The sequence below is a fragment of the Rhinolophus sinicus genome, chromosome 3 (assembly GCF_057876585.1).
Source record: "Rhinolophus sinicus isolate RSI-liver-muscle chromosome 3, RSI-T2T, whole genome shotgun sequence".
NCBI classification, from domain to species: Eukaryota; Metazoa; Chordata; class Mammalia; order Chiroptera; family Rhinolophidae; genus Rhinolophus; species Rhinolophus sinicus.
The window spans coordinates 128,083,939-128,111,898 of NC_142503.1; the positions used below are offsets into that span (position 1 = coordinate 128,083,939).

The 27,960-nt window shown below is 53.3% G+C and overlaps 1 protein-coding gene across 3 annotated transcripts; it reads left to right on the forward strand.

Moving 5' to 3' along the window:
• The first annotated feature begins 895 nt into the window (after positions 1–895).
• LOC148758589 (myosin-6) lies at positions 896–26,601 on the forward strand. 3 transcript variants are annotated; one of them, XM_088796996.1, is made up of 39 exons: positions 896–1,215; positions 1,728–1,749; positions 2,090–2,308; positions 3,510–3,653; positions 3,815–3,971; positions 4,070–4,097; positions 4,380–4,491; positions 4,767–4,859; positions 5,552–5,615; positions 5,884–5,982; positions 6,425–6,528; positions 6,614–6,752; positions 8,199–8,467; positions 8,755–8,925; positions 10,130–10,439; positions 11,106–11,176; positions 11,464–11,551; positions 11,639–11,756; positions 11,902–12,025; positions 12,718–12,854; positions 14,165–14,420; positions 14,547–14,789; positions 14,935–15,111; positions 15,399–15,544; positions 15,772–15,862; positions 17,943–18,332; positions 18,724–18,850; positions 18,942–19,060; positions 19,407–19,603; positions 20,140–20,323; positions 20,509–20,674; positions 20,773–20,897; positions 21,824–22,132; positions 22,346–22,549; positions 23,403–23,528; positions 23,732–24,007; positions 25,199–25,294; positions 26,021–26,155; positions 26,525–26,601. In XM_088796996.1, exons 3-39 carry the CDS (start codon positions 2,108–2,110, stop codon positions 26,546–26,548), a joined length of 5,820 nt encoding a protein of 1,939 aa, XP_088653122.1. In that variant the 5' UTR covers positions 896–1,215; positions 1,728–1,749; positions 2,090–2,107; the 3' UTR covers positions 26,549–26,601. The 3 variants fall into 3 exon arrangements, with proteins under 3 accessions (XP_088653122.1, XP_088653123.1, XP_088653121.1); XM_088796997.1 differs by lacking the exon at positions 1,728–1,749 and having other exon boundaries at positions 937–1,215; XM_088796995.1 differs by having other exon boundaries at positions 1,197–1,749.
• The last annotated feature ends 1,359 nt before the right edge of the window (positions 26,602–27,960 follow it).

A 27,960-nucleotide genomic window follows, 5' to 3' on the forward strand; every position in this document is an offset into this window, starting at 1 on the left:
CCACCCCCACCCCATGCAATGCCAGCTGAGCCTGGGGCCCAGCTGGTGTAAATCCCCAGGCCTGCCAGGACCCAGGCAGCCTCAACAGCACCTGCATCCTCTGGCAGCCCAGAGAGGCGGGAGGGAGCAGCCCCCCACTCCCAACCCTCTTCCTTCAGGCCCTGGGAATTAATGCCTCCTGCCTCTCCCCATCCCCACGCTGTCCCCCCACCAAGAGCAGAGGGTGGCAGTGGGAGGGCAAAAGCTTACATATGCAAATGTGGGTGTGCAAATGTGTGTATCAGTGTGCACAACAGCAAGTAGGAAAATCCACAAGCATAAGTGTGTAAGTAAAAACTCTGCATGTGTGTAGCTAAGAATGGGCACCAAGGTGTGGTGGTCAAGCCCGTACATGAGGGCACTAGACCGTGGGTTTGAGTGCAGATCTGCTGGGGGAACAGGAGGAACCCCGTCCCTGTTTGAGAGGCTGGCTACTGTATCAGGAGCATCAGGGGAGGGGCTGAGGGCTCCAGATGTGTCCCCAAGCCGTGCAGTCTCAAGTCCCTAGGAGGATACCTTTTGGAGACTTGGGGAACAGAAGGAAACCAGACATGCCTTTGTGCTGAGAGAGGGTAGCACAGAAATTATTTTCCTAAGAAACGGAAACGTAGTCATGCAGTAGACCCCCTCCCTGGTCATCCTAGCTCCAGTTTCCAGGCCCTAACACTGTGAGACTCCAGGGAGATGCTCCCAGCCTGAGGCTGTGTGAGGACAGACTGGAGTGGAAAGGAGAGGGTGGGGACGTCCATGGTTGGGGGGGCAGAGGACAAGCATCTGACCTGTGGGAGAAGGTGACCCTCACCCAGTGTGCTCAACTCACCCTTCAGGTTAAAAATAACCAAGGTAAGGGCCTAGCGGGGCAGGGGAGGTGGTGTGAGAAGGCCCTGTCTTCCCACTATCTGCCCATCAGTCCTTCGCGGGAGGAATGTGCCCAAGGACTAAAAAAAGGCCCTGGAGCCAGAGGGGCTAGGGCAACAGACCTTTCATGGGCAAATCTGGAGGCCCTGTTGTCCTCCTGTCACCTCCAGAGCCAAGGGATCAAGGGAGGAGGAGCTGGCAGGGGAGAGAGGTGGGAGGGAGGGTCCCTCCGGAAGGACTCCAAATTTAGGCGAGGGGAGGGCAGCTGGATATAAAAGGAGCAGACTGCAAGGACAGACAGATTGTCCTCTGAACCAGGTAAGAGGGGGTTTGGCTGGGACTCTGTGGCAGCTCTCAGAGCTGTCACCGTGAGGGACTCTGCCTGCACAGGGAATGGGCTGAGGTCTGTCGGAAGCATAAGGGTACTGCCTGAAATGCCTTTCTCCAGCCCCGGAAAGTTCCCACTGACAGAGGGGAGGGTTTTTTTTTCCTCCCATCTGCATTTGTTTCCTGCATCCGTCATTGCCCACTTTCTGTGTCCTCGGAGGGCTGTCTCCATCTTCCTCTCTCCCCTCACGACTTCCCTCTCTTTGTCTGGTTTTATTTTGCCTCTTGGTTTTTATCAACACTCGTCATCCTTCTTGTCTGTCTCTCCCCCTTGCCCTTCTTTCTTGGCTGTGTTCTAATCTTTTTGCCTCTATCTGTTTCCAACTCTGATCCCAATCCCGCCCCTCACTTCTCCCCATCGGCCTGCTTCCATTGTTCTTCGTCCTCTTTGTCTGTCCTTCTGTCTGCCTGGCTGCACCTCTGTGGCTCCACCCATGGTCCAGACTCTTCAGGATTCTCTGTGAAGTAAGTGACAACCAGGTGGAAACCACCCCAGTTTTCTCCTGGAAGCCAGGTTGCTTAAGGGTTCACTGTCTCTCCTCTGAGCAGCTCATCACCTCCCCTTAGCAAACTCCAGCGAATTCCACCCCCCGCCCCACAGACCCCTCACAGAGATGCTCCTTCAGCCTCACATCAGAGAGCAAGGGAAAGAGAAGCTGAGCAGGGAGGGCTGGACCTAGGCCAGGTGCTTCTCATGGGAGGTACAGGAAGAGAATGACAGGACCCAGGTGGTAAGGAGGTGAGGCAGGGAGAGGGGGTGCAGACGGCAGGGCCACCCACTGAAGCTTTGGCCTTCCTGTCTCAGCCCCAAAGAAGCGGCAAGATGAGCGATGCCCAGATGGCCGATTTTGGGGCTGCAGCCCAGTACCTCCGCAAGTCAGAAAAGGAGCGTCTGGAGGCCCAGACCCGGCCCTTTGACATCCGTACTGAGTGCTTCGTTCCTGATGACAAGGAAGAGTTTGTCAAGGCCAAGATCGTGTCCCGGGAGGGGGGCAAGGTCACTGCTGAGACCGAGAACGGCAAGGTGCGTGAGGCACGGGGTCAGAGGAAGGGAAGGAAAGGTCTTTTGTGGGGTGCAGGGGTGAGGCAACTTGCCGTGGGAGCTGATGGGACCTGGAGAAGAGCCAACACCAGCGGGGTTGCAGGACATGTGCCCTTGAGGCGTCCAGGATCTGAGTGAGAATTCTGACAGTGTTCAGATGGACCTGAGCAAGTACGACAGGACGCCAGCCCAGCGTTGCACACCCCTCGACAGAGAGGATGCTGGTGCAGAAACCTCAGCCGCTTTATTTTCAGAAGTGTCTTATAGATAGAGGACCCAGTCACAGCATCAAATGAATCTCCCTTCTCAAACTTGTACCTCTCCTCTCTGTGCCTCAGTTTCCTCCATAGACAAACTCTCCCAAATTCCCCTCACCCAAACCAAGAGCAAACTCTTAGACCTAGATAAATACAAACAGCAGGAACACTCGAGCTGAATGCTCAGTCCTGGGGCTGGTGACTGACACTCAGAAGCCCCCGGTCCCTGGTCCCTCACACCATCCATGAGAATTGCCATTGGTCACCAGCAGCGGCTCAGAACCATGCACCTTGCAGACGCTCTGACTGAATGCTACGTCCCATCAAGGTGTGGAAACCCCTCCACTGGAGGCTTTGATTCTGATGCCAGCTCTGCCACCAGCTAGCCACCAGGCCAGAAAATCGTTTAATTATTCAAGCCACAGCTTCCCCCACTGTAAAAAATGCTGGAATACCTGCCTGCAGGATCTTAGGGCATGGCACACTGACCAGTGCCCATCACACCACAGTGACAATGACCAATAGGGAGGTCGGGTAGATGGGCAAGATGTTCCCATAGAGGCAAAGGTTTGCCTTAAGCCTTGCCTCTAGGAGTCAGGGTAAGAGCACAGATGGCAGAGCTGCCAGTCCCTCTGAGTTTGCCCCTAGACACTTGAAGCAGGGACTGAACCATAATACTCATGAGCGGAGGGTCAGTGTACCGATAAGACACAGAGACTCTAGGATGGTCCCTAGGGTGGGAGAGACAGTGGGTGGGAAAAGTATCTGGAGAGCTCTGGGGAATGATCTGGACACTGGTCAGAGAAGAGCTGGGTTTGTGAGGCCAGGTCGTGGCCAGTGTTCTAGGAGGAGGTAAGTGAGCAAGGCCGATGACCACAGACTGGGAGTGTACACCTCCTGTCCTACTTCCCATGCTTCTTCCTCAGACGGTGACCCTGAAGGAGGACCAGGTGTTGCAGCAGAACCCACCCAAGTTTGATAAGATCGAGGATATGGCTATGCTGACCTTCCTGCACGAGCCCGCGGTACTCTTCAACCTCAAGGAGCGCTATGCGGCCTGGATGATCTACGTGAGTACATCCTGCAGGGAGAAGGTCAGAACTCTCCTGCCCTCTTCCTGCCCCTGGTCAGCTGCAGGAAGAGAGGAGCCAGCTAGGGTGACCAGGGACCCTCCTGTCTGCCACCACTTGTCTGGGCTCTCCCCTCCAGTCTGCCTTGTCTCCTCCTCCAGACCTACTCAGGCCTCTTCTGTGTCACCGTCAACCCCTACAAGTGGCTGCCGGTATATAACTCTGAGGTGGTGACCGCCTACCGGGGCAAGAAGAGGAGTGAGGCGCCGCCCCACATCTTCTCCATCTCCGACAACGCCTATCAGTACATGCTGACAGGTGAGCCTAGTGGCCCCGACCTGTGCCCCCTCAGCCCCACAGCCATGGGCCTGGACCCTCAGCCCCAACCCCATTGCCTCTCCTCTCTTCTCTTCCAGATCGGGAGAACCAGTCCATCCTCATCACGTGAGTGAACATCAGCACACTCACGTGGGGCTTGGGGGAGAGGCAGGTTGATTCCTGGGGGTACAAGGGGAGGAAAGGTTTAAGACTATGATTGCAAGGAGTGTGGGGTGCTGGGCTCTGAAAGGAGTGCCAAGGTGAGCAATGGTGGGGCAAATTCTGCAGGGAGCTGGGCACTGAGGCGGAGTGCAGATGGCCGGGACCTGAGAGAGGAGAGGGTAGTGTTGAGCTCTGAATAGAGAACAGGGGGAATCCTGAATTCTGATGGGTCCCTCTTGCCTCCAGCGGAGAATCTGGGGCAGGAAAGACTGTGAACACGAAACGTGTCATCCAGTATTTTGCCAGCATCGCAGCCATAGGTGACCGTGGCAAGAAGGACAATGCAAATGCAAACAAGGTACGGGGCGGGGCACAGGCTCAGCAGAGGGGCCTGGGGAAGACTGACTCAGGTGACCACAGCCCTGCCCTGAATGGTGGTGGCAGCACCACTGAGCCCAATACCCAAGACCTTCCTGGCAAAAGACATACACTGAGGTGCAAATTGGCCCTTGGGAGCTACAGACCCCCCAGCAGTCTACCCAGGCCTAGCCCCATTCCCCAGGACCAGAGCAGCGCCCTGCACTTCCCACCTCCGCCTAGAGGTGGCCCCCCAAGGTTCTGCTCCCTCTGCAGGGCACCCTGGAGGACCAGATCATCCAGGCCAACCCCGCCCTGGAGGCCTTCGGCAACGCCAAGACAGTGCGGAACGACAACTCCTCCCGCTTCGTGAGTGCCCTTGACCGTTGACGACTGACCTCGTTGGCCTTGACCAAAAAAAGGGGGTACTGTTTTGCCAACAGTAACCAAACCCAGTTGATTGCCCTATGTTTGGCTTTGGGATATCAACAAGTGTGCATGCGCCCACACACACACTCCAAACCCTCCCAACTCAGCCTGGCTCCATGAATTCTGGGAACTCAAGCAATTCTGTACAGAGTCACCACAGCTATTCTGTAGCCAAGCAATGGAACAGATTTGGTCACATTCTAGATTTTCCTTATAATTGTTCCCAAAGCTCTTCCACATGAGAGTAGGAAGAGCGTATAGACACTAGAGCCAATTCCAGGACTTTCCACTTGCCCAGCAAGTCCCCACACCTCTCTGAGTCCCAGTCCCTTCATCTGTAAAACAGAGGTAATAATAGTTACCCTGTAGGTAAGGGAGAGGATTACATGAGGTCATATCAGAGGTAGAAACAGGACACAATCTTTCCGTGTTCATTCCTGAACTGTTGTTTCTGTTCCAAGATCCCTGGGTGGCGTACGGGGGTGGACAACCTTTCTGTTTTACTGATACTAAACTGGGACCCCAAGTAGGTCACTTACAATTCTAGGGCATTGTAGGTTGTGTTGAGGTCCAAGATCTCCATTCTGTCGCTTCTGGCCAGTCCCCTCACTCTTTGTCCCCTCTGTCCCCAGGGGAAATTTATCAGGATCCACTTTGGGGCCACTGGAAAGCTGGCTTCTGCAGACATAGAGACCTGTGAGTACACAGGCAGCTCACCCACCCTTCCCAGTCCTTCTCCCCTGCCTTCTTTCCCAGGGGGGCGCCCCTATCTCATCATTTCCCCTCCATCTTCAGTCTGTCTACTCTGCATCTTGGCTTTAGTATTCTTCTTCCCTCAATTTGTGGCTTTTCCCCTAGCTTTCTCCATCTCGCTGTAGGAGCCCTTCTTCCCTGAACTCCACCCTTTTGCTGCATCGACTCTCTCTCCTCCCTTACCTGCCTTCCTCTCCTCGCCTCCCTTCAGATCTCCTGGAGAAGTCCCGGGTGATCTTCCAGCTCAAGGCTGAGAGGAACTACCACATCTTCTACCAGATCCTGTCCAACAAGAAGCCAGAGCTGCTGGGTGAGCCAGGCCCCATGTCCCTGCTGCCCAACTGCCCTCCTCCAGCAGGGCAGGTGCCCTCCTTCCCCTCACCCTGCCTCACCACCCAGCTCCCTCCATCTGCTCAGTGACTTTCTTTTCCTGCTTCACCTTGGGCCTGCCTGCCTTTCCTCTTGCCTCCCTTTCCACACTTTCCTTGTCATATTTTTCTCCTTTTCCTTGTTGGTTTTCTCTTTCTCCTCTTTACTTGCCTCCCCGTGTCCAAGGTGTCATTCCCCCAAAGTCCTCCCTCTCTGGGTCCCCCCACCTACTTTTTCATTTCTTTTGGAGTCTCTCCATGGTCCTTGCTGACTCTCCGCCTCTCTCCCTGCTCTCGGGCCTCTCCCATTCTCCCAACCTCTCTCTGCCCGTCCCCTGCCCTCTCCCGCCCCCTTGGCCCCTGCCCTGCCCCTTTCCTGGACAGACATGCTGCTGATCACCAACAACCCCTACGACTACGCCTTCGTGTCTCAGGGAGAGGTGACTGTGGCCTCCATCGATGACTCCGAGGAGCTCATGGCCACCGATGTGAGTGAAGAGGCAGTGCGAGGGCTCCTGAGGGCTCCTGGGCCACCCGCTCAAACCACCTACTTGTCTCGCTTGCTCTATGCAGAGCGCCTTTGACGTGCTGGGCTTCACCGCTGAGGAGAAAGTTGGCGTTTACAAGCTGACGGGCGCCATCATGCACTATGGAAACATGAAGTTCAAGCAGAAGCAGCGAGAGGAGCAGGCCGAGCCCGACGGCACCGAAGGTGTGAGGGACAGGAGGGCAGGTGCTGGGAAGGCCTGAGGTGCTGGGTATTCATCTGTCATGAGGAGACAGTCCTCTGGGAGCAGGATTGCCGAGGCTGTGTCCAAAAGTGGTGACTCTAACAATTCTTAAGGAGGTAGCGTTGTTAGGATCATGGTGGAGAAGGTGGGAGGAAACCAGAAATATGGGAAGCAGGGGGACAGAGGTAGCACTTTTTCCCAGGGGCAGGCTCTGCCTCCATCCCCTCCCCATCGGGCCCTGCCTCCAGGCTTTCTCTTCCATTACAGCTTAGCCAGGGACCTGAGGCTTATGGGGTGGATGGGTGTGGTAAGGGCTGAGGATGGGGGCAGGGACATGGGAGAGGTGGACAGACAGGGAGGCCCCCCACAATCCTGCGAACTTCTCAACCCCAGCTGCCTGGACCAGAAGTGAGTTGGGGATTTTCCCTCCTGTGCCCAAGTCTCACTGAAGCCCAGGAAATCACAGAGTCTGAGCTCTGCTCATCCCCATCACTGATGCAGTGTGTATGTGGGGAAGCCCTTGGATGAGCCCCTGGTGGGCTCTATGCCATCCTGTTTGGGAGGCAGCAGGCCAGGGGTCAGGACACAGCTCAGAGCATTGGCATGTCATCCACTTCGCTGGGCCTCAGTTTCTTCCCCAATGAAGTGGAGTGACGATCCTTCCTAGCTCCCTCCAGGGCTGTTGCAAGAATCCTTGAGAAGGTGATGTGAAGGTGTGAATCGTGCTATACAAACATCTGAGAACATTCCTCTTGGCCTGCCTTTGAGGACCTCTTCTCTGTATCTGTTCAGATCAAAATGCCAAGCCTGGGTGTCATGATAACCATGTCTCCAGTTATCACAAAGTGCTTGAAATTAAACCAAATAAATGCCCTCTAAATGGAGATGGTATGTTGGATGGCACATTGGAGAGCTGGAAGTTCAGGGAGAAGCTGTCCAATTTGCTACTAGGAACTTGAATTCCCAGCTAGTCAAGTTGGTCAATGCATGGATTGAGCAGAGTGTGCCCAGTCCTGGGCCAGTCCTGGCATGGGCACAAACGAGGCAGGGAGCAGAGCACATCTCCTGCCATCAGCCACAGTCCTTGCCCTGGAGAGATGAGGGTGTGCAATGAAGGCAGGAGACATGCAAATAGCAGTGCTGGGGAAGGGCCTGGCCCAGAGACACCCAGCAGAGATAGTCATAGGCCATCGGGGTTGCTGTGTGAGGGGAGGCTGTAGGGTGAGTGCAGGAGCCTAGACTCCAGCCTGACTCAGGCATGGACTGACTGGTTGTGTGACCCAGGCAAGCTTTGTGCCCTTCCAGGCCTCCACTTGCAGCTCTTTAATGAGAGGGGATTGGACCTGATGCTTCAGAAACGCTCTGGTCCTGGGGCAGGAAGGAAGGTCTGTTCAAAGTGCTTGCTTACTCCTTTCCTTCTCAACCAGATGCCGACAAGTCCGCCTACCTCATGGGGCTAAACTCAGCTGACCTGCTCAAGGGGCTGTGCCACCCTCGGGTGAAAGTGGGCAACGAGTACGTCACCAAGGGGCAGAGCGTGCAGCAGGTGTACTACTCCATCGGGGCACTGGCCAAGTCAGTGTACGAGAAGATGTTCAACTGGATGGTGACGCGGATCAACGCCACCCTGGAGACCAAGCAGCCGCGCCAGTACTTCATCGGAGTCCTGGACATCGCCGGCTTCGAGATCTTTGACGTGAGTGGGCAGAGCCCTGGGAGTGGGGAGAACAACAACTCACTCGTTGGCACATGCAACAACCATTTGTTGAGTGCCAGCCATAGACTAGGCGTGGGCAATCAGTGGGGTTCAGCAGTGACAGAGGCAGTCATCATCCTGACTTCAGGGACAGCGCTCCCTTCCTGCCCTGATCAGGGAGGGGACCAGCCACACCCCTCGCTGGGCTGGACACAGCCCTGGGCTGACCCCACCGACCACTCAGCCGCCGGCCTAGCTGACCGGCTCCTGCCCTCACTCCTCTGCAGTTCAACAGCTTTGAGCAGCTGTGCATCAACTTCACCAACGAGAAGCTGCAGCAGTTCTTCAACCACCACATGTTCGTGCTGGAGCAGGAGGAGTACAAGAAGGAGGGCATCGAGTGGGAGTTCATTGACTTCGGCATGGACCTGCAGGCCTGCATCGACCTCATCGAGAAGGTGCTGCCCCACCACCTGCGTCCCCTTTCCCGGCCGTCCCAGACAATATAATAGCCCCATCCCTTCTACACTCAAGAAACTAGAGTCTCCAGAATCCCAAACCTCTTTCAGGCCCAACTTCCACCCACTACGAAGTCACAGGCAAACACAGGACAAGCCCCTTCCTTCTGTCCTCAGGACCTACGACATTGTACTGTACGTTGGCCACCTCCCAGTGTCTTAAGAGGGGGCTATAGTGAAGGAAAGGACTCCTGGCCCCGCTGACACTCCATGAGATGCGTCATTCATGGAAAGATCCTAGGCTGTAACTAGAGACATTGGCTTCCCATGCCCTTCCTGTTCACTGAGAATAAGCCCATCTTCAGCCCCTCTTGTCTGTAGACTCAGGAGACAAGGACAGATCTGGTAGGAGGCTCTCAGTGCTGACTTGCTCTCAGGGCACCTCTAGGTTTTGCTGATACAGGCCAGAGTCCAGAGAAAGTGACCGTCGCCCAGCCCAGCCACTGCCCTTGAGGGAATGGGAGCTTCCCACAGGCTTTGGGTGGTTATCCAGGGTGCTGCTCTTCCAGAGGCCTTAGAATCCCCTGAAACTGTATGGGAAAGTGTGTGAGTGAGTGTGTGTGTGTGTGTGTGTGTGCGTGCGTGCGTGCGTGTGTGTGTGTACACGTTTTTCTGGGACGGCAGTCTTGGCTTCATCAAATTTTAATAAGGTTCCTACCCCAATAAAAGTCAAGAACCGCCATGCTTATGAAGAGCAGAAAGTTGTGCAAAAACTGGATCCCTCTTGCCATCCCTTGATGAATTCTCACCTGTCCTATAGACAGGGGTCTGGCCAGCCCTGCAGCCTGGCATCTCTGACATGCATCTGTCCCTGCTCTCATCCCACTCTGGGGCAGGGAGCCATCCAGGAAGGAAGGGCTGTGCTGAACGGCCTTGGGAGACTTGGGGGATGATTGGGGGTACATGGCTCTTCACTGGGTCATCTGGGCCAAAAAGAAGTTATATAATCCAGATTTGAATATTAATATAATTGGATTTAGTTTAATTCGAAGAACATTGGCTTCTTATATGGGTATAAGAAGGGCCAGCAAGCTCTCTGTGGCCTGCCAGCTATATTGGGGTTGATGCTCTGTCAAGGTGTAGGACTCTGGAAGCCTGATATGTACTCAGTGATGTTCTGTCCACCTCCCCACCCTGCGATTAGCCCATGGGCATCATGTCCATCCTGGAGGAGGAGTGCATGTTCCCCAAGGCCACTGACATGACCTTCAAGTCCAAGCTGTACGACAACCACCTGGGCAAGTCCAACAACTTCCAGAAGCCACGCAATGTCAAGGGGAAGCAGGAAGCCCACTTCTCCTTGGTCCACTATGCCGGCACCGTGGACTACAACATCCTGGGATGGCTGGAGAAGAACAAAGACCCGCTGAATGAGACGGTGGTGGGCTTGTACCAGAAGTCCTCCCTCAAGCTCATGGCCACTCTCTTCTCCTCATATGCTGCTGCTGATGCTGGTAAGAGGGCAGCCCCTGAACTGGACAAGAGCAGTTCTGGAGGTACAAGGCACGAGGGTCCTGCTGCGTCAAAGCACATGACTCTGCAGGCAGGAGGGAGCCCATGTGCCACAGGATGGGGGTCAGGAGATCCTGCAGCAAGCAGTCCATCTGCACCCCTTCTGTAAAAGTGCCACGTTCCACTTTGCGTTATGGATATCGGTGTACATGTCATGTGTCGCCTCAAGACTGTGAGCACCTGGAAGTCAGTGAGGGTGGCACACGCAGCATTGTACCGGGCCCAGCACAGGTCTCTGGAAACGTTGAGAAGATCACTAAACAAATGAGCCTCTAGGTCAGAAAAGGAAGAGGAAGGGTGTGGACTGAAATGAGGAGGATGAAATACAAGAAGAAAAGTAGAAAGTGGAAAGATGCAAGCATGAAGGGTGGGGTTAGAAAAGGGTGTGAGGAGAGCACTGATACTATTGCAGCACCGGCTAGTGACCTGCTTACATGCCGATCTTATCTAATCTTCTTCATACCTTTAGAGTAGTTACTATCCTCCACCTGGAAAAACTGAGACTAGGAGAATAAGAAGTCACTGCAGCTAGTGACACGGAGCCCTGTCCCTGCCCAAGGGCTCCTCTGTTCAAACCTCTTGCTCATTATTCCTTCTCTTGTTATTAGGGGATAGCGGTAAAGGCAAAGGAGGCAAGAAAAAGGGCTCATCCTTTCAGACAGTGTCGGCCCTCCACCGGGTAAGAAGGGTCAACGTTGCCAGGAGACCTGTGGGGGGCAGGCCCAGCCCAGAGCCTTTGGGCTGTAACTTAACCTGATGCTCTGAGTTTGGGGAGGAAAGAACCTACAGCTGCGTTTTCATTTTGGGTGTGTAAATTCTACACAAGCCTGAGTTCATGTCATAAACTATGTGTCAGCTCCCTGTCCCTTTGAGGGTTTGGGGTACAGACTGTCTGGGGCCCAGGACTCAGGTACCAAAAGGATGGTCCCTGTGGTTTCTGACTCCGCCCATCTCATCCACCCATAGGAGAATCTGAACAAGCTGATGGCGAACCTGAAGACCACCCACCCTCACTTCGTGCGCTGCATCATCCCAAATGAACGGAAGGCTCCGGGTGAGCAATGAGGAAAGGCCTAGTTTGGGGAGGGCACTTGGCATCACTTGCCCCAAGGCTGACCCCTCTCCCCTCCCCCCGCCACAGGGGTGATGGACAACCCCTTGGTCATGCACCAGCTGCGCTGCAACGGCGTGCTGGAGGGCATCCGCATCTGCAGGAAGGGCTTCCCAAACCGCATCCTCTATGGGGACTTCCGGCAGAGGTGGGTACAAGGCCCCCCAGGGCTCAGGGAGCAGGGGAGAACCCCGGTGGCCTTGGTAGGGAGGGAAGTCTGCAGGGGTCCCCGAGTTCTGAGGGCAGAGCAGAGGGGTGAAGAACGTGGGTGACTCCGGGAAACTCCCTCCCAGGTATCGCATCCTGAACCCAGCAGCCATCCCCGAAGGACAGTTCATTGACAGCAGGAAAGGGGCAGAGAAGTTGCTGGGCTCCCTGGACATTGACCACAACCAGTACAAGTTCGGCCACACCAAGGTGAGTCTAGAGCCCCATCGGGTGGAATTGCAGGCTGTGTGGCTGTCATGCAGAGTGTCATGCGGGGTCTCTGGTCCCGCTCCCCGCACAAGAATGCAAGATATGGTGAGGCCAAAAAGGAACACCCACGGAGCCATAGATGGGGGGTCATACTACATTCTCACTGGTGGCTGGGTTGGAGACATAGGAAGCAGGAGCCACACGATCCGCAACCTGTCGTCCGCTTCTCTGCCAACCAACCCCACTTGGTACCTGCAATCCGCCGCTCTAACTGCAATCCATGCTTGCTAGCTTAGCCACGGCAGTTATAGCAGTGGCTAATGGCTAACCAGTAACAGCTGATGGCCAACCAGTTATAGCTGATGGCCGTCTACTACCCGAGTCAGCACCGTTCCACGTGAGGCCGAGAGCCTGGAAACTGCTCTCTGGGCCTCTGTCCCCACAGCGGCCATGTTGAGTGGAGCAACTGGGAGTTTGGAAGGCAGACCCTTGATTCCTGGCTTCCTGTATCAACCCAAGTGCTGGAAGCCAGGCCTTCTTTCTGTCTTGTCTGTCACAGTTTGTTCCCAGGTCTAGGATGAGCAGGCGATGGGTCCCCTGGGAGCTCAGCCAGAGTCTCCCACCCTCTTCCTGCACCCTGGATACCCTTCTCTGAGTCTGTGGCCCCTTTGGCTCTTCCCCTTTGCCCACAGGTGTTCTTCAAGGCGGGGCTGCTGGGGCTGCTGGAAGAGATGCGAGACGAGAGGCTGAGCCGCATCATCACCCGTATCCAGGCCCAGTCCAGGGGCCAGCTCATGCGCATTGAGTTCAAAAAGATCGTGGAGCGCAGGTGAGGCACAAGGGAAAGGGAGAGGGGCTCCTGGAGATGTAAGAAACAGACAAGTAGTGTCCACTGGCATGGGCCAGGAGACCTGGGTTCAAATCCTGGCTCCACCATTTACCAGCTGGTTTGGGTAAGTAAGTGATTTTACCACTGTGGGTCTCATTTTGAATTCTTTTAAAAAAGAAAATTTCCATAAGGAATCACCAGTTAATATTCTGATGATGTAAAATTTTCAAACACTAGGTTGATAAACATCAAGAAGTCTGACCTACTGCTTACAGTGTGTAAATTACTGCAACCTCTTTGGGAAACAATGTGTTATCTTTTAAAAATGTAAATTTGCATACCTTTCCATTCTACCCCCGAGTACATGCCCACAGAGAAACTCCCGCACCTGTACAATACAACATGAGACAAAAAAATGAATCTTCACAACAGCATTGGTCAAAATAGCAAAGATCTGGAAACAGTAACTCAGTGTTGCATCCACTGAGGGGAATTTATCCAGGGGAATGGGTAAATAGTATACTGGTTTGGTGGAATATCACAAAGCAATGAAAAGTAGGGAACTACAACTACATGATGCAGTAAGTTTGGATCTTAAAAGTGTATTCTTGAGTAAACAAAAGAAAGTCACAGAAAGATACTACAGTGTGATACAATTTTTATAAAGCTCAGAAAGAATAAAAACAGTGGCATATTTTAAAAAAAGATATATATATATATATATATATATATATATATATACATATATATATAGTTAAAGTATTTTTGAAATAGCTAGGAAATGAGAAACACAAGATTGTGGGTAGTGGCTGCTTCTGGTGGGGGGACCAGGAAAGCAGGTAGGGAGGAATACACAGGTAGACCCACTGCTGGCAGTGCTCTAATTCTTGTTTGGATGATAAGTTCAAGGATAGTCATTTTTTTTCATGCTTCATAACTTATATATTATACATATTCTATGTGTAAAATATAATTTTAACATATTTGAGGTTCTTATAAGATTATAAGCACTGAACATAGTAGATACCCTATAAGTGGTAGGATCCACTACTCCTAATGCCCCAGTAAGGAAGATGTAAACTGTGCTTTCATTTAATTGGTAAATTAATAAATGTTTATTGAGCAGCTCCATGTTCAGTGTGGAATACCACACTGGGGTGGGGGTGCTTACCAAGGCTACAAGACAGGGATCCTGCCCATAGGTACCTACAAGCTTGCTTAGGTGGCCTGGGAGCCAAGTACAATTGGCCTCATGATTGAGAGGTGCTCTTTCATAGTTCCCCTTTTTCCGCCATGTTTTTTTTTACCAGGGATGCCCTGCTGGTAATTCAGTGGAACATTCGGGCCTTCATGGGAGTCAAGAACTGGCCCTGGATGAAGCTCTACTTCAAGATCAAGCCTCTGCTAAAGAGCGCAGAGACAGAGAAGGAGATGGCCAACATAAAGGAGGAATTTGGGCGCATCAAAGAGACACTGGATAAGTCCGAGGCTCGCCGCAAGGAGCTGGAGGAGAAGATGGTGTCCCTGCTGCAGGAGAAGAACGACCTACAGCTCCAAGTGCAGGCGGTGAGAACACGTGATAGTCTCTTCATCTCTCTCTTCTCCCCTAGATTATAACCCATCTCATCATCAGGGACCAAGGCCCTGGATCTCTCCTCCTTTTAATCACCAGCTCTCCTCTCTGTCTCTCAGGAACAAGACAACCTCAATGACGCAGAGGAGCGCTGCGACCAGCTGATCAAGAACAAGATCCAGCTGGAGGCCAAGGTGAAGGAGATGAACGAGAGGCTGGAGGATGAGGAGGAGATGAATGCTGAGCTCACCGCCAAGAAGCGCAAGCTGGAAGATGAGTGCTCTGAGCTCAAGAAGGACATTGATGACCTGGAGCTGACGTTGGCCAAGGTGGAGAAAGAGAAGCACGCAACAGAGAACAAGGTGAGGGCAGCTCCCTCTGGCTCCAGCCCAGGTCTCCTTGGGATTCCCTGAGTGTGGTCCTGGTCCTTGGTAATGGAGGTCTCTATAGATGTCTCCAGGCTGGTTACCTTTGACCTTAATGGTGGTCGGGGTTCTTGGTCGGCAGGTGAAGAACCTGACAGAGGAGATGGCTGGGCTGGATGAAATCATCGCCAAGCTGACCAAGGAGAAGAAAGCTCTGCAAGAGGCCCACCAGCAGGCCCTGGATGACCTTCAGGCTGAGGAGGACAAGGTCAACACACTGACCAAGTCTAAGGTCAAGCTGGAGCAGCAGGTGGACGATGTGAGTAGTAAGAACCATGCTCCATCTCTCTCAGGTCAGGATTTTGCAGGTGACACCAATGGCCCAGGGGTTCCTGATCCCAAGAAGTAACTTCTATGATTCCTTGGGTCCTCTTTGCTCTCTGTAGCTCCTCCCTAGGCTCAGTCTCTAAATCCTTTGTGCCTGCAGGGATTTCCCTGCTGGTTTGACTTCCGATCAACTGGACTTTGAGTTTAGGAGGGAGCAGACAAGCAGACACTGTGGATCTCAGGTTTTCTGTGCCCTGTTTGTTTTCTTCTCTCCACCAGCTGGAGGGGTCCCTGGAGCAGGAGAAGAAAGTTCGAATGGACCTGGAGCGAGCAAAGCGGAAGCTGGAGGGTGACCTGAAACTGACCCAGGAGAGCATCATGGACCTGGAGAACGACAAGTTGCAGCTGGAAGAAAAGCTCAAGAAGTAGGAGCCTACAGTGGCCAGGATGGGCTAATGGAGGGGTCTGGCCAAAGGGTTAGAGCACCTCTACTGGCCAGCACCTCTACTGGGCACAGTGAGGCTTCAATGACAGTCCTCCCTCCTATATCCTCTGGGTCAGTGGGGAGGGGACTGGTCCTGGCATGCCGAGGCAAGGGAAGAGAATGGGCACAGAGGAAGGAGACCACCTGTCACCCCCTCTTCTCCTCCAGGAAGGAGTTTGACATTAGTCAGCAGAACAGTAAGATTGAGGATGAGCAGGCACTGGCCCTTCAGCTGCAGAAGAAACTGAAGGAAAACCAGGTGAAGTTCTTCCCGGTGTAGCCAAAGGGGCGCTCAATGGCCCTGAGGTGTCTGAGGGTTCTAGACAGTATCTAGAACTCCAGGCCACCCCAAAGATCCCACCAGTCTTGATTTACAGGCACTTGGGAACACCGCCCTTCCCCCATTAGTGCAATAATGTTTTATTGCAGGAAGGCTATTGGGTGGGGCTGGGGACGGGATACAGGAGGGAATCATACCTACAGAAAGGGCTTCTCTTTCTGAGCTATGCTCTGTCTCATGGGTTTTCTGCTCTGGGACAAATGCTAGGGTTAAATTCTTCTCTAACTCTCCCTTTAGTGCTTCCCCCCCTGCATGGGTGTGTGAAGAGCCTTCATGGAGCATCTTCCCATGGGCTGCTTTGTTCATACTCTTCCCGGGCACTGACTCCAGCCACTAACCCAGGCTGAATCCCCATAGAGCACCCATAATATGGGGTCAACTCTTACAACCTTGAGCAAGTCAATTCCCCTCCCTAAGCCTCAGAGTCTCTTCTCATCTGTCAAATGGGACTTGTAACCTCTGGCTTATAGAGGGCCAGAGGAGAAAGTGTATATGAAACCACTCTGCTACTAGAAGTCAATCAGCCACTAGCAAGAAGGGGTTCTTTTAGTATTCCAATGGCCTTCTCATCCCTCTGCAGTAGGAGATTAAATTAATAGCCACAGTCTCCCTTAGCTTTAAAAATGCACCCAGAATTTTAATGTGCTTTTAGTCCTGTGTTTGTCAGGAGAGCCCCCAGAAACAAGGAAGGCAGGTACTGTCATCCCTGTTTTATTGCTGCAAAAGCTGCATGGCCAGGTCTGGACATAGTGACCCCAAAGACAACCGGCACTCAGCTACAGGGTGCTGAGAGGGCCTTATCCTCTCATTTTCTCGTCAGACAGCAGCTAGTGTACAGAGCTTATCTCCCCTCGGCATTCAGGGCCCATGGCCCAGGCTGCAAGTGACACATGAACACAATTCCACTCCTCTGGGGGCTGCTCAAGAGCTGGTCTGCCATCGTGATAATTTGTCCTCCCATCTTTTTGGGTGCTTGTTCTGGGTGGTAGTCAGAAAATCAGGATGTCCTCAGGTTCTTTTACCATGAGTCTGGGCAACTTCTTTGACTCTGGGACCCGAAACAATAGTACTGTTGTCTTCATCAGTTCTTGGCAACGGGCTGTGGCTCCTCCTTCTTCCTGCCCAAGCTCTTGCACATGATCCTACCTTTTCCATCCTGGGAGCAGAAGCATGGTGGTCCTCTCTCTCTCTTGCTCCCAGGACCCACCCACGCATGTTCCATTAACACTCTCCATAACCACACAGGAAGGGATCCCACTGATCTTCCTGGCTGCTCAGGCAACAGATCAAAATGGTGGATGGGACTTTCTCCCAATTTAGTCAAGGACAGCGCTAAGGCCAGAGGCAGAGGAAGGCACACTGCTAACAGTCAACTGGTCTAGAATGGAACAATAAAGCTGGAGCCCAGCCTTGGGCATAAATAAAACCCTGGGGAGTGAGGAATATGGTTGACTGGACTTTGTGGTCAACTCAGATTACAAAAATGTTTTATTGTTGTGAGGTATATTGTTGCAAATGTTTGTAAAATACAAGCACCTGGTTTCCTGCCTTAGGGTTAGCAGAGCAGAGCCTAGTGAGTGCATCTGTGGAATCTTTGAGATTCAGGATCTCACAGGATCTTAAGATCCACTTCCAAATACAGATTCTCAGGATTCAGGGCTGTAGATTCTCAGACTGGGTCTCAGATGCCCCTGAAAAGTACCTTGAAGCTTTGGCTTCAACCAAATTCCTACTGACGGCCTATGCATAATAGGATCTTTAGCAGCACCCCTGGCGTCTGCCCTCTAGATGCCAGTAGCAACTTCACTCCCCTCGTCATAACAATCAAAAATGTCTCCAGACATTGCTGGCTGACCCCTGGGGCACAAAATCTCCCCTGATTGAGAACCACTGCTCTATAGGACCTGAGTGCTTGAGCCAGGAGTCTTCTAGAGGCTGAGCAGGGGTCTCCATGGAGGGTGCCAGGCGGTGGGTCTGAGCCCTTTGCGTCCCGGTTCAGGCTCGCATTGAGGAGCTAGAGGAGGAGCTGGAGGCCGAGCGCACCGCCCGCGCCAAGGTGGAGAAGCTGCGCTCAGACCTGTCCCGGGAGCTGGAGGAGATCAGTGAGCGGCTGGAAGAGGCTGGTGGGGCCACGTCTGTGCAGATTGAGATGAACAAGAAGCGTGAGGCCGAGTTCCAGAAGATGAGGCGGGACCTGGAGGAGGCCACACTGCAGCATGAGGCCACGGCCGCCGCCCTGCGCAAGAAGCACGCGGACAGTGTGGCTGAGCTGGGCGAGCAGATTGACAACCTGCAGCGTGTGAAGCAGAAGCTGGAGAAGGAGAAGAGCGAGTTCAAGCTGGAGCTGGATGACGTCACCTCCAACATGGAGCAGATCATCAAGTCCAAGGTGGTCCTGTGCTCAGCCTCCCTCACCCTCTCCTCCCTTACAGCTTGCACCTTCCTTCCACGTTTGCTATCTGCTATCCCTCTTATCATTGTCGCTCTCTCCATCACCCTTTTCTCTCTGCCTCTCTCTCTCTCTCTCTCTCTCTCTCTCTCTCTCTCTCCCTGGCCCTTCCCTCACTCTCTATCCACGTCTCCGTCTCCTCTTCACGTTTCCTTTTTAATTCATGCACCCTCTTCAGATTGCTCCCCTCTAACACAGCCCCATTTCACCATCCTGCACTCTGTGCTCTCCCCGCCTTGGCCTTCCCTTCCTTCTAGTCCACCCAGCCTCTTCCCCTGACAACTCCAGCCCCTCCCACATTCACCCTTCCCATGTTCCTTACTGCCTGAAGGCAAACCTGGAGAAGGTGTCCAGGACACTGGAGGACCAGGCCAACGAGTACCGTACAAAGCTGGAAGAGGCCCAACGCTCCCTCAATGACTTCACCACCCAGCGAGCCAAGCTACATACTGAGAACGGTGGGTACCCCTAACCAGCCATGTCCCTGGCCCAGGATAAGGCATCATTTGCTCTCTTCGATGGCCCACAAACCTACATTCCCACTTCCAGGTGAACTATCCAGGCAACTGGAAGAAAAGGAGGCCCTGATCTCCCAGCTGACCCGAGGGAAGCTCTCCTACACCCAGCAAATGGAGGACCTTAAGAGGCAGCTGGAGGAAGAGATTAAGGTGAGGCTTGATGGCAGCCCTGGGGCAATTAATATCAACACCAGAACTGGCGCCTGGAGAGTGGAATGAGGCCTCTGTAATGGAAAGACCTCCAGTCTAGTTTCTTCTATTCTTCACCTAAGTCATACCCAACATCATCAAATGCCTCTTTTCTTATTTGTAAGGGGGTGGGGTGGGCAAACTGGAATGCTACTTCAGGACATCGAGATTCCACACCAGCCCTCACCCTGAACGAGGCTGAGGCTTAGTTGAAGTTCATAGGTATGAAAAGGTATGGAGAATGGGGGGAGGGCTTCCTCCCACCTTCTTCGGAGGTGAACTCACCTCCAGGTGCCCACGTCCCCAGGCGAAGAACGCCCTGGCCCACGCACTGCAGTCGGCCCGGCATGACTGTGACCTGCTGCGGGAGCAGTATGAGGAGGAGACAGAGGCCAAGGCAGAGCTGCAGCGGGTCCTGTCCAAGGCCAACTCAGAGGTGGCCCAGTGGAGGACCAAGTACGAGACAGATGCCATCCAGCGGACTGAGGAGCTTGAGGAGGCCAAGTGAGTCCTGGGCGGTCCCTCACCCTGAATCTAAGAGGTGAGGGAGTCCGAGGATATGGGGTAAGGCAGGTAGAGTGGGAAGGAGATTTGAGGTGGGAGAGACAGGAGGCTGGGGGAAATGTGGTGGACAGCAGAAGTGCTCGGAAGGGAGCCTGTATCCTGCACTCTGAGTGAACCTTACCTGGCCCTGACTTACTTCCTGTGACGGGCGAGCTTTTGGCCCGGGTTATACCTGATGCTCACGTATAAGACGAGCAAAAAGCTTGTTGGTCAAAGGAGCTACCATCGATCAGCCTGGCATGGGGATAGGTGTGGGCTGCCACCAAAATGCCACTGCATGTGAAGAGACTATTCTAGGCACCCGTAGCCTTGGCACCCTTAAGGCTGGGGTCCCGGAGCCTAAAGGGGCTGCTCATCGTCCCAAAGAGCAATGGGGACAGGGTGGTTCCTCCTCAAGTGGCAGTCCAGAGGAGGGGGTGGTCCCAAGGACCTGCTGTTCTTGGTAGAGTCATACACACACCCAACCAACCTGGCAGGAAGAAGCTGGCCCAGCGGCTACAAGATGCTGAGGAGGCCGTGGAGGCCGTCAATGCCAAGTGCTCATCGCTAGAGAAGACCAAGCACCGGTTGCAGAACGAGATTGAGGACCTCATGGTGGACGTGGAGCGCTCCAACGCGGCCGCTGCGGCCCTGGACAAGAAGCAGAGGAACTTCGACAAGGTGGTCCCTGGTGGGGGACACAGCCAGGGGGCAGAGCAGGGGGACTGGCATCAGTGTGAGGCCAGGGACATCGTCCTTGGAGGCGGGGAGGAGGCTGAGCCCAGGCGAAGGGCCTGGACAACCCTGCAGGTGGGGACTGGGCTGGGGCTGCGGCTGCGCAGTGAGCCCTACCCCTATTCCCACAGATCCTGGCCGAGTGGAAGCAGAAGTATGAGGAGTCGCAGTCAGAGCTGGAGTCCTCGCAGAAGGAGGCGCGCTCCCTCAGCACCGAGCTCTTCAAGCTCAAGAACGCCTACGAGGAGTCCCTGGAGCACCTGGAGACCTTCAAGCGGGAGAACAAGAACCTTCAGGGTGCGCTGGGGCCTGAGGCCGGGAGGGGTAGGGTCACAGTGGGCCACTCTGGAGCAGGAGAATACAGGGTTCAAGCTTTCTGGCGCTCTGACCCCCAGAGGAAATCTCCGACCTGACTGAGCAGCTGGGAGAAGGAGGAAAGAATGTACATGAGCTGGAGAAGGTCCGAAAGCAGCTGGAGGTGGAGAAGCTGGAGCTACAGTCAGCCCTGGAGGAGGCCGAAGTGAGGGCCTGGCTCTGCCTGCACCCCTGCCTTGGACCCTTCCATGATCCTCCCAACCCTACCATCTCTGGCTCCCCAAGTCTTCCTCACCTGGGGGTGACCCTGATTCCAAAAGAAAGCTATTAGCTCCTTATTCTTAGGTTGTCTACCCACTAGCTATGACGACCTCCAAAGCCAAAGTCTGCACAAAGGAAATGTCACACTCTGATCTTAGGCCGTAAGGTTTGGTTTCCCATCGGGTTTATAAAGTTGAAGCCTCGTCATCATAATAACACCTCAGACAGTGGGTGGAAGCATGAGCTGCAGAGTCAAACAGACTTGAGTTTGAAGGTTGGCTTCAGGACCTCCAGTGTGTTGTTGGGCAAGTTCCTTAACTTCTCTGTACCTCAGTTTTCTTACCTGTAAAATGAAATTAATTGTATATACCTCGTAACATTTATGCATGATTATTATGAAGATTAAATGAGGTAACACACTTAAGCATGTAATATATATTAGCTATTGTTACTGTTCATTTTTAAGAACCTAGGGATAACCCTGAGTTTTTGAGTTACTAACTTTTTTCACTAAAGGGCTCGGGGCCTGGGAAACAAAGGTAAAGGTTTGAATTTGAGGTTATAAATTTTTTTTCTTTTTCTATGATATTTTAGATAAGTCAGGATCATATAGTGTTGGTGCTGGGGGGGGTCTTGGCAATCGCGAGGTCTAAACACCTTGTGAGAAGAAGCCCAGGGCATCCTGCACCTCCTTTCCCAGAGTACCCAGGTGGCCTGGGAGGCAGGTCCCACCTCCCTCTCTTCCAAACTCTTCCTCTCTGGTCCGTAGTCCTGGCTGATACCCATATCCTCTCATCCTCCCTCCCTACCCCGTGCTATACCCTCACTCTCTGCCTCAGACCCTCCGTCCCTGCCCTCTGCCCCCACTAGGCCTCCCTGGAGCATGAGGAGGGCAAGATCCTCCGAGCCCAGCTGGAGTTCAACCAGATCAAGGCAGATATTGAGCGGAAGCTGGCCGAGAAGGATGAGGAGATGGAGCAGGCCAAGCGCAACCACCTGCGGGTGGTGGACTCGCTGCAGACCTCCCTGGATGCAGAGACGCGCAGCCGCAACGAAGCCCTGAGGGTGAAGAAGAAGATGGAGGGTGACCTCAATGAGATGGAGATCCAGCTCAGCCATGCCAACCGCATGGCCGCTGAGGCCCAGAAGCAAGTCAAGAGCCTCCAGAGCTTGCTCAAGGTACATGGAGACTCTTGGATATAGGAAGGCAGCTCCCCAGACAGGGGACGTCTTCCATGTGGCCAAGTTGCCGATGGTGTCCCATCACAGCTCCAGATCCCTCCTGCCCCGGGGCCGTTGCAGCGACAGCCCATGGGCTCCTCCTGAGCCACTGTGGTGGGCTTCCCGCCGGCATCCTCTTCCGTCTCTCATGTCCATCCTCCTGATGCACAGGACACCCAGATCCAGCTGGATGATGCGGTCCGGGCCAACGATGACCTGAAGGAGAACATCGCCATCGTGGAGCGGCGCAACAACCTGCTGCAGGCCGAGCTGGAGGAGCTGCGGGCCGTGGTGGAGCAGACGGAGCGGTCTCGGAAGCTGGCCGAGCAGGAGCTGATCGAGACCAGCGAGCGGGTGCAGCTGCTGCACTCCCAGGTGAGGAGGTCAGGGGCTGCCAGGGGGGAACCTGCTGAGTGGCAGAGCCCAGGACACTATAGATGTTCTAAACCAGAAGCTGTAAGTGAGCATGTCCAACCAGAATCACAAATTATTTCATCTCTTGGGCCAAGTCTCATCTGTTAGTCATGCCTGCAGAACCACGAGGACTAGAAGAGGGCTGGACTTAAAAGCTAAGAGTGTCATGATTGATTGGTGATGCCTGCCCAAGTCATAAATCTGAGAGTAGTGGAATGCATGCTGTTATTTGATATCCTTGATCTAGAAGACACCTCCATCCTGTTCTGTAAAGATGGGACTTTGGACTTTAAAGCAGCATACTGCATCTACATGCAAACCAATTCTTGACAGAACACCATTTTTCTGCAGTCTTATACAAACTGTTTTCAGTTATACTCTTCATTTTATTGTAGTGCTCTGTGGAGCTTTGTTTTGTCATCTAGTATGTGTGGGAATGACATCGTGCACTGGCCTTGTCCTCTCTCCCTTACCCTATTACATTCTTTCTATAACTGTAATTATTTCCAGGATATTGTCCTGGTAACAAAGTTATTTCCATTTTCCTTGGAATATTTTCATGCTTTTGCATAGACATGTTACTGAAGAGCTCAGGAGTAGAACTGCAGACCCTTTGCTGAAGTCTTTCTTCAGAGCTGGTAATTTTAGATATAACATCTAGAACAAATGTATATTCATAGGAAAAGGGAAAGAGGTAAAAACAAGGAATATACTAAAGGCAAGACATATGTTTTTACAATGACCAGTTTTAATTCTCTCTGGATAAAGATGTAGAATCAGTATCCATTCAACAGTTTTCTCTGCCCATATCTAGAACACCAGCCTCATCAACCAGAAGAAGAAGATGGAGTCGGATCTGACCCAGCTGCAGTCAGAAGTGGAGGAGGCAGTGCAGGAGTGCAGGAACGCTGAGGAGAAGGCCAAGAAGGCCATCACCGATGTGAGTGACCCCTCACCTCCTCACCTCCCCCAAGGACATAACAAGGGCTCCAGGTCCAGGCCAGGCCTCTGCTATAACAACTTGACTCTGCAGTTCCATGGGTTTGAGGGCCTCAGGGAGCAAGCACCAGGAAAAAAAGAGGTGATCCTTGAGGGGTGAGAGAACTGGGCCCCGATTCTTTTACACCTCTCTCCTCTCCGCAGGCCGCCATGATGGCGGAGGAGCTGAAGAAGGAGCAGGACACCAGCGCCCACCTGGAGCGCATGAAGAAGAACATGGAGCAGACCATTAAGGACCTGCAGCACCGGCTGGACGAGGCTGAGCAGATCGCCCTCAAGGGCGGCAAGAAGCAGCTGCAGAAGCTGGAGGCCCGGGTGCGGGAGCTGGAGAATGAGCTGGAGGCCGAGCAGAAACGCAACGTGGAGTCTGTCAAGGGCATGAGGAAGAGTGAGCGTCGCATCAAGGAGCTCACCTACCAGGTGTGGGCCCTGCGGCTGCTCTGGGGCTGGGCCACCAGGAGTGGATGTGGAAGCACTTTCCTAGCCCCACCTCCTGGCCTCTCAAGCAGAGCCACTGTCCAGGAATTCCACCTGGCCTTCCTGGCACCTACTCTTTGAGAAGCTGTCTTCAAATTAATTTTCTTTCACATTCTCCAGAGTTGGTTTGGATTAAGTCCATGAATTTTTCTAGCAAATAGAGGAAAATCTACTTCTGCTTCCTGAAAGCTCTTTAACCAGCATTTCCCCAGGTTTTTATAAAACCTGAAGGTCTACACTGAAGGCTTCAATATAGTGCAAGGAATCTTTCCATTTTCTACTGGCCTGAGTGGGAGGGACATTGTCTGGCACTTTAGGGATAAAAGTTGGAGAATGGGATAAGGCTCAGATCTTCCATGGAGCTTCAGGGACAACAGATAGAAGGCCTTAGAGAAAGAAGATCCCAGAATGTTCTCAGAGCTCTGAGCTATCTGCATAGCTCAGAGCTTTTGCCCTTGACCTGGTATTTTCACAGTGTGCCTAGGAATGAAAGACAGAGAAAGGGGTATTAGTCTATTCGACAACTAGAGATGAGGCACAGAAAGACATATAGATGTAGAACTGCAAGTATATAGTAGACATAAGTGGATATGTCTGCGTAACACATACAAGGATGTAGCGATAGGAAGGATCGAGTGACATTGGAGTCAGCGATCTTTACGTCCAAAATCTGGCCCAGTACATTATATTAGAATATTGGGTTATGATAGATTGGAATAATCCGGACTACGATAATACCCCTTTCTTTCTGCATTCCTCATTATTCCTTTCTGATCACTCTAGAACCACTGGCCCAGCGCATCTAGGGTAGAACTGATAGGTTAGAGCTGAAACAGCCCCAATGTCACCATATTATCAGATGAAGAAATTGTTTTGTTCTGAGCCCCTGCCCCCACTTCCAGCGGTAAGGCCACAGGCCTCTCTGCTTTTTGGATCCTGAACTGAGGACCTTGCCTTGGCCATTTGACCTACAAGTAGCGTCAAAAATGGACTCTCCCTACTACCTCTTTGACCTTGCCCATTGGAGGGAGGGGCAACTAAAGCATGGGGAGATGAGTGGAACGGTGAGGGAGGGAAAGATGACTGCACTTGTTCCTCCCCCAAAACTGACTTATCCTGTCCATCCACCCCCAGACGGAGGAGGACAGGAAGAACGTGCTGCGGCTGCAGGACCTGGTGGACAAGCTGCAGCTGAAGGTCAAGGCCTACAAGCGCCAGGCCGAGGAAGCAGTGAGTTCATGGTTTTCTCCACTCTTTCAACACACCTCCCATGTGTGAGAACCAATGAGTGTCCACCCCAGCATGGGGCCTGGACAAAGGGTTTGCTGTTCACTTTAACTCTCAAACATTTGTTACATGTGTCCCGTGTGCTCAGAGTTGTGTCAGGCCTTCTGATTTAACAAGAGCAATGCTTATTTGACCCAGGACCTGCCCACAACTGCTTATCATCCATATACCAGTAAGCCCAAGAGAAGGCAGTGTAGCTTCTAATGCAGGGCGGAGGCCAGATAGTGCTGGAGGCTGGAAGGTGGCAGTGGAATTGAGCATGGAAGGGGACCTGACCCTGCATAGCACAGTGAGGAAGACATCTGGGTGGGCAGAAAAGTGCGGCTGTGAGGTGTTGATGAGCATGCGTGTGCAGCAAACCCCCAGTCGGGGAGCATCTTTCAGAGTCACAGTTGGATAGGTACAGTAAAGCTGGATTTGAGCGGGGACAGACCAGGCAGCATGGGATTCCTCTTGGGCCATGGGTAGCCATGAAGGGTTCTGAGTGCTGGACAACTTTGAGGAGGGTGCCGAGCCAGGAGCAGGATGCCCTTGGCAAGACTGTGGCAGAAACATGGATGAGGGGTGAGAGCACTGAACCCAGCTCAGGGATTGGCAGTCCCCCAGACTAGGAGGCTGAGCACCGGGCTCCCTCTCACCTCATTCTCTCTCCCCTCTGACCCCCCGCAGGAAGAGCAGGCCAACACCAACCTATCCAAGTTCCGCAAGGTGCAGCATGAGTTAGATGAGGCAGAGGAGCGGGCGGACATCGCTGAGTCACAGGTCAACAAGCTGCGGGCCAAGAGCCGCGACATTGGCAACAAGGTAGGTCCCTCCCATGGGCCTGGCTAGTCGCCCCCACAGCAGTGTACCCTCCCTCATCAGTGCCCCTCTGAGTAGGCACTCCTCACCCTATGTTAGGATAGTTCTAAGGTTCTCATAGCACCTGTACCTGAGAACCCCCTCCTGCTCAGAGCACCTCTACAGATTGGAGCCTTTACAGACTAGAACCTCTACAGAAAGCCCAGTTATATGCTCCACAAGGACCCCTAAATGGGACCCCAAGATCCCTGAGGTCCAAACCCCTCCCTCTAAGGGGATCTCCCTTAGGCACCTGGAAACCTTAGAGATTCCTCCCCATACTTTTCCTCCCTCTGGCCAACTGCCCCCTCACACCGTTTATTCTTCTCTCAGCAAAAAATGCACGACGAGGAGTGATGCTGCCTTCGGGACCTTGCCCTTGCTAACCTGTAATAAATGTGAGTGCCAGACTCTGCCTGAGCCCCTGTCCTTTCTATCTGACGCTCCTGGGAGGAGGGCGGCCACATCCTGTCTGAGCTGTGGGAGCCAAGGTTTCCCATATCTATAGGGGAGGAAACTGAGGCCATGAGAAGTGAAGTGTCCGCCCTGAGGTGGCAGAGCCCTGAGTCCCAGTTCTGCTCAGTCAACCAGATAAGGGACAAGAGGGAAAAATTTCAAAAATGGAGAAAACAAGAGTGAGCCAATTCTAGACACTAGGAGACAGAACTTTAGTGCTGAAGCTGAAACCATCTTCCACCTACCCCACCTCTGAGGCCACGGGGGTTAAAAGAGTCCTAGGATACCCGTTTCCTCCAAAATGAATTTCCCACTGATGCCAGGAGAGACTCAGAGTTGGCTGGGGATGGAGAAGCAGATAAAGAGGTTGGGACAGGTCCCATTGTGGTCAGAAGCCCCTTAGAAGTAACACACAGGGTGTCCCTCTCCCCATCATCCCCAGGGACAGTCAGCTGGAGCCCAGGGCAGACCCCAGCCTCTATGGGTCACGGCCTCACCATGAGGGCAGCCTGAGGCTAGGGTCAGCAGATGCTAAGTCTGAACTGATACTCAGTGTGGACCAAACCTGGGTACTGCTTTTCTCATTTTGACCTCTCATAGAGACACAGATGCAGATGAGCATGGGTGCACAGGCAAGTACACACTGTAGACGGCACTTCTGCTCTCTCTGAACTCCCACCAGGGATAATTTGGCCCAGGTCACATAGCTGCTCAGGGGACAGGGCTGGTCCTGACCCCTTTCTGCTCCTAGCAAATCTCTGCTTCCTGCTGGCCTTTATGGCCAGGCTTTCCTGACCACCTTCTCATCACCTCACGTTGGCATCCCATCTCCTGGACTCTCCTGGCTAAGCCCCTGCTATGCCTGCTCTGCGGCCTTTACACCCCCCCCCACCCTTGCCTGCCAAGATGGGTCACCAGTCTTGAGAATAGGCTATGCATAAAGCCCTGAGAACTGTGAGCAGAGACCAGAGAAACACAAAAATGTTGGTTCCACCTCTGGTGAGGAGCTGGGACATGAAGCTAGAAGAACAGGAAGCAGGAGGCAGGAGAAATCAGACCAAGAGAGATTCGTGGCTATCATCAAGGGGAGCAGAACACCTCTACCAGAGTTCCAGGATCCAGGCAGGGCTCGGGGTCTGGGGCCTGCAACTGGAAGTAGTACCCCAGAAAAAGGAGGCATTTCAGGACTGGAGCAAACAAGCATTAGAGAGAGCAGATAGCAAGTCAGCTTGGATAAGCTGGGCTCTGTAGGGCTGGTCAGGGCAGCCTGTCATGGGCCAGACAAGGCTAATTCTGGGCTGTGTCAGTACCTG